Source organism: Raphanus sativus, chromosome 7, assembly GCF_000801105.2.
Source record: "Raphanus sativus cultivar WK10039 chromosome 7, ASM80110v3, whole genome shotgun sequence".
NCBI classification, from domain to species: Eukaryota; Viridiplantae; Streptophyta; class Magnoliopsida; order Brassicales; family Brassicaceae; genus Raphanus; species Raphanus sativus.
The window spans coordinates 19,421,268-19,432,055 of NC_079517.1; the positions used below are offsets into that span (position 1 = coordinate 19,421,268).

A 10,788-nucleotide genomic window follows, 5' to 3' on the forward strand; every position below is an offset into this window, starting at 1 on the left:
AGGTGGAGCTTTAAGCTCTTATAATGGCAATGCAAAATGCTTGGTCAAGGGGATACAGGGAAATCATATTTGAAGGTGACAACAAACAGCTTCATGATCTAATCAATGGACATAAGATAAATTTTCAGGTTCACAATTGGATATGTTATATACAAAGTTGGAAAGACAGATTTGAAAAAAAAAAATAAAGATGCAGATGCTTTTGCTAAACATTATTATAGCAATCCATCTACGTTACCTCTCTGTTTTATGTTTCTGTGTATCTCAATTATATCCTCTACAAGGATTAGAAAAATTTACAATTATATCTTCTACGACTCTACGAGGATTAGAAAAATCCTCGTTTGCTAATCCTCGAGTTCCCATTTGTCATTTAAAACCAAAAATTATTTTCTTCTTTACAAAGTTAAGAAGATGAAAGAAACTGGGGGTTTCAAAAAAAAAAAAAAGAAACTGAGTGCAAAAAAAAGAAAAAAAAGACCACTACAGTTTCTATTGAGAAAAAATAAATACTGCACAAAGTTGCAAGAGAGCTCTGAAACCTTGTTTTTTCTTTCTAATCTTGTGTGTGCGCGCCCCTACACGAAACGTAACCGTTAACGTGTCTTGAAGAGGGGGTGTCGTTTTGTAGGGTCTTTAGGTTTCTTGAATTGTTGACCAGATGATTTGTGACGGCCAGAGTTGAATTCCTGGTACACTAATCCTTTCGCACCTGACATTACACTCATCACTCCCTTGTTTCTTCTCGCCGCTTGCAGGGCCTTTCCGTCTATGTCTTCTTCCAGTTGCTCTAAACCAACCAAATCGTCTCCAGCGTTCAACACCTGTGTTAAAAAAAAGGGGAAAAGACAACTAACAACATACAGTAATTTACTATAGAGATGCTTTTAAATATGGAATGTGAGCAGTGGGGACAAACCTTTGCCAAAAGGGAAAACTGTTCTTCTCGAGTGTGGTAGCTTAAGCTTGAACCAGCATCAGGTGGTGGAAGACTTGTTATAACTTTGAAGCTGTAACCTTGGTCGATCAAGAACTGCTGTCTTTTCGTTGAATAATACATTTCCTGCAATTTTTTTTTAGAAAATGGATCATAAAAACCCAAACAACACTACAGAAGTGACTTTTGTTTTGTTCATATACCTGCGTATCTGTAGAAACAAGTGAGTAGAAGAATGCATTGTACTCTTCTTTTCCACCAGCCATTCTATCTTCAATTTTACCCTGTTTTTTATTCACATCATGGACAAATTAGAAACTATATATCTTGGATTCAACCAATTAGGAGAGACACAACGTAAAGAGTAATAATAATATCTAAAAAGTCAAACCTTGGCTCTAAGAATACGACCCAAACGCTGAGCCTCTTGACGTCTAGAACCAGCATGCGACGAAATCTGGATTATCACATTAGCTTCGGGGATATCTATGGAGTTATCACCAACCTGTACACAAAAGAAACAAAAACCCCATTAATTATTAATTTCCTCAGTGAACATTGAACAAACAAATGCTAACACACACACCTTTGACAAGAAGACTGTGTTCACGTGTTTACTGGTTTTAAACGCCTCTAGAATTTTGGTTCGTTCGATATGGCTACAGATTAAACAAAAAGGAATAACTATCAGCGCTTATTAAATTTTAAACGATTAAAAGTGTATAGTTCTTTAACGAACCTGGTTGCACCGTAAATCATCGGTTTCCTGAGTTTCATTGCATACTCTGTAAGTGCAAAAAGATTGTCTGCGAAGACAATGATTTTATCCCCACGTTGTTGTTCATGGAAACGTATAAGAAACTCACAGGCTCTGAACTTGTTAGGGTTCATGACATAAAGTGCCTGCAGATACCACAAAGACAAGATATATGCACATGTCAGACCAGACCAACTGAAGTGGCTCATATGCCATAAGATATTCCCAGGTGCTGATTTTATTATATTCATGAACCTGTTTTTTCTTGGAGTTCTCTTTCTTCAGATACTCTGCAAAGAACTCTTTGGTCATAGGACACCATACTTCAGCACACTGAACATTTGCAATGAAGCCTCCTTTAACTAAATCTAGCCAATTGGCTTCATATAGTTTCGGGCCAATAAGGAAGTTCAAATCTGTAATCTTTTCGTCTTCTCTCACAAGAGTGGCTGTTAGTCCTAGCTTGCAGTGAGATTTTGTGATGCTGATAACTTTCCTAAACATTTGGGCCGGAACCACATGCACCTATACAAAAAAAAAAAAACATAACCCCGCTTGAATGCATTAATGGGCTAATCATAAAGCTATTTGATCACCTCGTCCATGAGCAGCAACCCCCACTCCCTGTTTCTCATTTCTTCAATGATCTTCTCTGACTCCTCGGATCGTTTACCACCAAAGGCAACCATATTATAGGTTGTCACAACAACACCAGCATTTCCACGGAATCGTTCTTTACTATCAGAAGTGAAACGGCATATTTGGTCATCTCTTAGATTAGACCACAACTTGAACTGGAAGGCCCACTGATCCACCGAGACAGCATTCGTCGCCAAACATAGACAACTCTTTTTAATACGAGCCGCTGCAGAGACACCAACCAGAGATTTACCTGCACCACAAGGCAACACAATAATCCCAGATCTTGCCCGTCCTGCAAAATATCAAGATTCTAGATCAGTCAATAAACTAAGAAGGTAACAAAGAGGACGTAGGCAGTTAGTTAATACCGTTCCCAAACATTTTGCTCAAACTTTTTTCCTGGTATGGCCTCGGTTGTGCATGGGGCTTGAGTTCAATCTCAAGATCAGGATTAACCTGATAGACACCATCAAGTTATTTAACAATCATGAACATGAAAGTGCATATTATATTTTTTAAGAAAAAAATAGGCTTGAACTGTATTTTTAACTAACGTTGTCGTTCTTAAAGTCATATTCCTCTAGCATAGGGTAATTCAGTTCGCTTGGCAAGCAACGCTGCTTCACAATCTCCACCTAACACATGAAGACTAACGATTAGTTTTTCACACACCATTTCAGACCCAGTTGGGGGGAAGTTTACCTGTGCAGGGTCTATCTCAAATGAGTGAGTTTCTTTCTCTTCTGAAGCTGCTGCCAGTTCTGCTGCATTCAACAGCTCCCCAGCTCCTGCTTCAAGTTCACCGCTTGTTTTTCCGATCGTGAATCCATCACCACCAAATGGCTACCAAAGGTTGATCTTATGTTAGTTCGACATTATTTATAGTTCCAAAGAACTTAAAAAGTATATGTATATCTCTGCCACACACACATAGGTGACAAAAGGTGCATTCAATAGAAGAGTTCAACATACATCAGAATACAATCTAGCTTTGCTTATAAGATCATCATTGCCAAGCTTTTTCAGCACCTGCAAATCGATTATAAATAAACAAAATAAATGTGCAATGGGAAAATGAAACCAATATTCCAATACACAAGACCAAAGAAAAGGGAGGATAAGACTTGTGAACTTACCTCAGGGAATGGTGATTCAATAAAATACCGATTCTTTTTCAAGACCAGCTTGACTTTTCCGTAGTTGGCAGTAGAAGCATTGATGAAATCAATCATATCCTTGGGTAGATTAGTTTTAGACAGCTTATTCAAAACAGAAATTATAGTCTCTGTCTCAAGCCCAACCGAAACAGCAGCGTACAGAGAGTGAGGTGTTAAGCTATACTCGTGCATTGATTCTGGCCTGAAGAAAACAACACATCAAGAAAACGAAGAGAAAGTGTCTAATCAAGTATATATATAGAGAGAGAGAGTGAGGACCTGCAAACGGGTTCAGCAATGGCGATAAGAAAATCATAAGCTTGTTTGTAGAGAGGAGAGGAAGTTTCCAAGAAAATCCTGCCATCAGCACAAGCCCACAAAGGTCTGTTCACATGATCTGCCTTCAACTCCAATTCCCTAAAATCCCTATTCATCTTCTCTCCTTCACCTACATTCAATTCAAAACTCTGTTCCAAATCTAACTATACACGTTATACATAGTAGTAAACTTTACTTACCATCACGAGAATCCTCATCATCACCCATGTAGTATTCTTCGTTTTGGATGTGCTTCCTCTTTTTTACAAAAAAATATACAGTGACCTAATTAACAATGAGTAAGAGCCTAATAAAATTTGATTCCAAGTGAATAACGAACCTTGCCACCGTATTTCATCTTTTTACTAGATTCTCCTCTTTCACCTGAACATTAATTAAAACAATTTTTGTTTCCATTATTCTGTTTCTGCCCCCATAATTCACCTAAAATTCAGAAGACTACCGTTTCCCATATTCGATTCTCAGAATATCTCTCGCTATGTCTTTTCTATTATCAATCCGTCAAGCCTATAATTACAAAAGGAAAACCGCGGCGGCGTTGAATGTTTGTACGGCGAAGAAAGCCGAAACGCCGGTGAAGATTCTGATTTGGATTTGGGTTGGCTTCTGTTCGAAACGAGAGAGTCGGTGACTGGTTTTGATGAGAACGATGAAGAGATGGTTAGCCGACGATACAAACTTTGCAGAATTTATAGTAACGAATCGAGTATGGGCTTTAATATGGGCCTTTATATTACCACATTGGGCCACCTACCATTTTGTATAACGGAACCAACTTTTATTATTTTAAAGTGTGATCATTAATGAAAAAGAATTGATACAATCGTACAACACAAGTCAAGATGCCACGTAAAATATTAAAATGTAGAAACATGTTGAGCTTATCTGAAGTGTATAAGCTGCTGAGTTTCTTTTCCAACATTTTTTCTCTTATTCAGTTTTAAACTCCAAAATGTATGTTTTCAAAAATATTGATGCTCGATGTTTTAAGCTTTATTTGCGATAGCACTGAGTTATGACACTAAAATTTTCAAAAGACTATATTTCTTCTTTCACATGGTTATCGACCTTGTAATAATTATATCGACTCTTCTTGCATAATATCTTTTTAGTTTGTCTCACGCTTCCATACCTGATTCACAATATTGAATGCATTTGAAATCATTCTCGTTTACGTCATTTAATATGGTAGACATAGCCGGTCTTGTCCAAACCTGATGAAATATTATAATTGACTTTTTAAAACTTTATTGTTGGTTGAGTCATAATTAATTGACACGGAGAATCTAGAACTGTGTTTCTATCGGTGATGGTGTGAGAGCATTCCTAAAGAAATTACAGTGATTGTAAGGTTAATGATTTGTGGACATTTTTGCCGCTACAGCTCGGGAATATATCATATCTCCGGCTGCAAAATAGAGGAAGCCATAGAGAAACGATATCAAATTTTAAACTCTTGTGATATTTGAAATGCAGAGTGAGAAATATAAAGAAGTTATTCAAAGAAGTCTTGTGAGAAAACTTATTGTTCTCTAGTATCGAGTCTATGTATTCTTTATTCCTCACAATCATCACTGGTAACGTTTACTGATGTTCTTATAAAATGCACTTCCTGAATTTGACTAAAACAGAGACAAAGATACTCAAAAGTGTGAAACTTGTGATAATTTGTTGGCATCATTCTAGTTTCTTATGTTTTCCTTCAACATTAACGGTTGTGTGGCCTTAACATGTCTTTAGAAAAATAGTGGATACATGTCTAGTGAAAAACCCAAAGAATCGTTCAACCTCACAAAGTTTTTAAAGCACCCTTTCTTCAAACAAGCACATCCATCTGATTACCTAGTTAAAACAATTCTAAATGATCTTACTCCATTTGTTGTATGTATAGAATGATGAAAGGCACATTGATCGAATCAAGTCTTCTTTCTAGAGCAACTAATTTTCTGCTACATTTCTCTTCAGCTTGTACCTTGAAGCACCTTCACATCACTGAGAATCTTGACCGCATAACTCTGTGGGTGCTGGCTCACCTTTTGAGCCCATTTATCAGCTGCAAACATAGATTCAAAAATATGATAAAACATTAACTTTATTTATTCATTCACCCATAAGCAAATATCTAAGCAAATCATCTAAACAACTTTTTTTTAAAAGCATCTTACATAATTTTTAAACTTAAACTAAAATCACTCAACAATTTCAAAATTCACTTAAATGCCACTAAAGTTAAAACACTACAAAACTCTATAAATTCCTCAGTAATAATACACCCACAAGCAAATCATCTAAACAACTCTTTTTTCAAAGCATCTTACATAATTTTTAAACTCTAACTAAAATCACTCAACAATTTTAAAATTCAGTTAAATGCCAATAAAATTAAAACACTACAAAACTCTATAAATTCCTCAGTAATAATACACCCATAAGGAAATCATCTAAACAACTCTTTTTTTAAACCATCTTACATAATTTTTAAACTTTAACTAAAATCACTCAGCAATTTCAAAATTCACTTAAATGCCACTAAAATTAAAACACTACAAAACTCTATAAATTCCTCAGTAATAATACACCCATAAGCAAATCATCTAAACAACTCTTTTTTAAAGCATCTTACATAATTTTTAAACTCTAACTAAAATCACTCAACAATTTCAAAAATTCACTTAGATGCCAGTAAAATTAAAACACTCCAAAACTCTATAAATTCCTAAATAAAAATGGAGCCCCCCCCCCCCCCCTTCCCCCCCACCCACGGTTTGGTTCAATTGTGTCACCATAATGTGGTTGAATTTAATGAAAGTGATAGTGATTGACTCCATAGTGTTAAATTGCATGAAAAGAATACTAGTGCATATTGACAAACATTATTTTAAACAGGTGTGAATTTAAACATAAGATAATAATCTGATATAATAAAAGGTTTACAACAAACTTCTAATTGTTTAAAAATAACTATATTACAATGTTCTGTTTCTGAAAGGTCAATTTTGAAGAAAAAAATATTCCACAAAAATTAAATTTAGATTATTTTAACGACAAACAAGCAATTTTCATTAATAAAAATTGAAAATCATAGTCAATATCTAAAACTTCCAAAAAAAAAAACAAATCTTATAATATAAAGCTTGGTTCTTCAAAGTTACTAATTAATATGATTGTGACATGTGTCAAACTTTTTTTAAGATTGTTAGATGTGTCAAAAATATATTATAATTCTTTTTTAAAGGATTTAAAAAGAGATTAAGAAAAACAATTCTCATTACAAAATAGTCTTTTAAAGTTCAATTTATGAATTAGTATTTTAGAAAAGAAAAATTTAAAAAACTACCATTTCTATATTATATATTGTTAAAGATATTTGATAGTAATTTTAATTTTTTGATTGCGACATGTGTCAATAAATTTTTAAGATTGTGAAATGAGTCAAAATATCATACAATACTTTTTAAGGATTTAAAAGAGATTAATAAAAAGAAAAATTTTCATTACAAAAATAGTCTTTTAAAGTTATATTTTAAGATAGTGTATTGTTTTTTTTAAAAAGGAAAGTTACAAAATTACCATTTTTGGTATTTTACATTATATATTTTTAAATATAATTGATAGTAATTTTCATATTTTTAAAAAAATTCTAAACAAGAAAATAATTGTAAAAATCTATTTTAAAGTAATTATTTCTTTGTTAATAGTTTAAAAACAATTGTGACATGTGTAAGAAAGATACAATTCTCGTTTCTTTATGATTTAAAAGAGTTTTAGAAAACAAAATTCATTACAAAAATAGTCTTTTATAATTCTTTTTAGGATTTCATAAAAATTAATATTATATTGTTTTTTACAATTACATATTGTTAAAAAAGATGATCGTAATTTCTTTTTTAAAGCCTAAACAAAACATAATAGTTGTAAAAAGCTATTTGAAAATAATTATTTTTTTAAAAAGTTTTTTATAATTTTGTTTTAAAGATATTAAACAAACCGTAATTATAAAATCCAACAAGTACAATAAGTGATTTAATAAAAACTAACTATTAAATAAATAATATTCCTTTTTAAAGTCTAAACTAAATAAAATTGTAAACTCTTATTAATTTCTTATAATTAACTAACTTTCCTTTTAATATATAATTGTATGTTAAAAATTATGAAAAAAAAGCTACAAATATTTCATATCTACATTTAAATTTAATTTCCACATATAGTAATTTTAACTTTTTGATTGCGACATGTGTTAATAAATTTTTAAGATTGTGAAATGTGTCAAAATATCATATAATACTTTTTTAGGATTTAAAAGAGATTAATAAAAAGAAAAAATTTCATTACAAAAATATTTTTTTAAAGTTATATTTTGGATTTCGTATTTTAAAAAATATAACTTTAAAAGAATATTTTTGTGTAAAATATTATATTTGTCTAATGAAGGCAACTATCTCCTCTTCATCCATGATCATCATTTAAATTTATCGGCCACAACATATCCAAATATTTTCAAATCCACATAATTGAAGCAGCTGATGAGTGAGCTTTAGAAAGAATGGGCTGCCATGGAAACAGGCACAAGCTCATCTATAGTTTCGTGTTCACTTGTGAAGAAGATCTTTGAGTTTGTAGAAAAAGTCTCCAAGAAAACTGATGCTCTCTCTCCAACAAAATTAGTCTTGTGAAGAGGCAGAGATGACACAACTGCAATCACCTGTAGCTGAAAACTCTTTCAGACTCTGATGATGATGACACCAATACGACAATAATTTCCATCATTAGTGACAAGCCTCACTGCAAAAAGAAAAAGAATTACAAAAAGATAATATTGTTATTAATCAACAAAAACAACGGAACCAATGAACAAACAAAATCTCTCTCAAAGAAAGAAGATACAAAAAGATAAAATATAATAACCTTCGGTAGACAAAACGCACCGTTTTGAGAAATAGCTCTGAGGCGACTTTTGAGGTACGACTAGGGTTTCGACGATGGATTCGGCAGGCACGTCGGATTCGCCGGACTCTCCGGAGAGTGATAAGAGGGGGCCAGAGATAAGCCACGAAGAGTTGAAGGCGGTGTTGAAACCAGGCTTAATACGATTACTTTGTGTATAGATTGCAAGCAAGAATAACTCTCTTTATATTACTTTAAAGAAAAACTTACTCAAAACCTCAAAAGTTTACAAACTCCCACAACACATACATAACTTGTTTGTTGTGTTTATATATCACAAGCTAAACGTAAACCTAATATTAGAGATAATGATTTACTTATTGTTTGTAGATAACTTTTAAAACAATTCACCATCTTTATCTCTTAAAACCGAATATACTAAGATATCTTTTAGCTTGGACTGCAGCGACTTCTTAGGCTTTGTTTATCCTCTTCAAGCTTATCTCAACAATCCCTCCTTTAAGCTTAAACTTGTCTTGAGCCAAGTCTTGAACACCAATGAACTCCCTCATTTCTGCAAACTTGATCCGACCAAGAGCTTTAGTCAAAATGTCTGCCTTCTGCTGACTACTAGACACATGCTCAACTGCAACTAACCCATTCTCCACACACTCTCGTATAAAGTGATGCCGCCTATGAATGTGTTTGCTCCGTCCGTGAAACACAGGGTTCTTTGTGAATGATATTGCCGATTTGTTGTCAACCCGAATCGTAACTCTGTCGCACACTCCTCCTGTGATCTCCCTCAAGATGTCTTGAAGCCATATAGACTGTTTTGCTGCCTCTGTAGCAGCCATAAATTCGGCTTCACACGAGGACAGAGCAACAATCTCTTGCTTCTGAGAGCACCAACTGATAATACTTTCTCCAAGATAGAACATGTGCCCAGTTACACTCTTACTGTCATCAGCATCCACCGTTAGCGAACTGTCATTGTACCCTATTAGCTCTGCCTTCTTCTCTGAACGCCAGTAGGTAAGACCATAACCGGAAGTACCCTGCAGGTATCTCAATACGTGCTTCAAAGCAGAGTCATGCGACTCCTTTGGATCGATCATGTATCTGCTGAGTACTCCAATACTGTAAGCCATGTCAGGTCGCGTGTGAACCAAGTAACGCAAGCATCCAATAGTTCTTCGATACCTTTTCTCTTCAACATACCTTTCTTCAGTCGCTTTTGAAAGCTTCAAGTTTGTCTCCATTGGTACGCCTGCTGGATTGCAGTCAAACATCCCGGTCTCAGTGAGAATTCTCAGCATATATCTCTCCTGCTTCAGTGTGATACCATTCTCATGTTGCATCACTTCAATACCCAGATAGTAGGTCAACCTTCCCAAGTCACTCATTTCAAACTTTGCTTCTATCTCTATCTTGAACTCATTGATCATCGATAAGTCTGATCCAGTGACAAGTAAATCATCAAAATAGACAGCCACAATAAGAATATGCTCTCTCCTTTGTCGTTGATAAAGAGAAGGTTCCTTTGAACATCGTTTGAACTCAAGCCCCTTAAGAATCTCATTCAACTTGTCATTCCAGGCTCTGGGAGCCTGCTTCAACCCATAGAGTGCCTTAGAGAGCTTGTAGACCTTTCCCTCACTTCCTTTTGTTACGAACCCCTCTGGTTGAGCAACGTAGACCTCTTCCTTTAGATCGCCGTGAAGAAACGCGGTCTTAACGTCCAAATGATGAACTTCCCAGCTGTTTGACGCTGCTAGAGCAATGATAAGCCTTATAGTCTCCATCCTTGCGACAGGGGCAAACGCCTCATAATAGTCAATCTCATGTCTCTGTACATATCCTTTCGCAACCAGCCTAGCTTTGTACTTGTTTACACTTCCATTCGGGTTTCTCTTAACCTTGAAGACCCACTTGAGTCTAATAGCCTTAGCTCCTGTAGGTAAGTCAACCAGTGACCAGGTGTGGTTCTTCTCGATGGAGGCTATCTCATCTTTGCAAGCATCCAACCATTCCTTCATATCTTTTGCTTCGGCAAAATCCCACGGTTC

At 34.6% G+C, this 10,788-nt stretch overlaps 1 protein-coding gene across 1 annotated transcript; it reads right to left on the bottom strand.

Moving 5' to 3' along the window:
• Nucleotides 1–277: 277 nt before the first annotated feature.
• LOC108815845 (general transcription and DNA repair factor IIH helicase subunit XPB1-like) lies at nt 278–4,474 on the bottom strand. Its single transcript, XM_018588362.2, has 17 exons — nt 4,275–4,474; nt 4,152–4,195; nt 4,012–4,069; nt 3,773–3,941; nt 3,473–3,695; nt 3,309–3,365; nt 3,039–3,179; nt 2,891–2,971; nt 2,705–2,792; nt 2,291–2,628; nt 1,950–2,219; nt 1,677–1,840; nt 1,524–1,596; nt 1,329–1,442; nt 1,141–1,221; nt 920–1,063; nt 278–824 (listed from the first exon to the last, which is right to left on the bottom strand). Exons 1-17 carry the CDS (start codon nt 4,282–4,284, stop codon nt 597–599), a joined length of 2,283 nt encoding a protein of 760 aa, XP_018443864.2. The 5' UTR covers nt 4,285–4,474; the 3' UTR covers nt 278–596.
• Nucleotides 4,475–10,788: the final 6,314 nt, after the last annotated feature.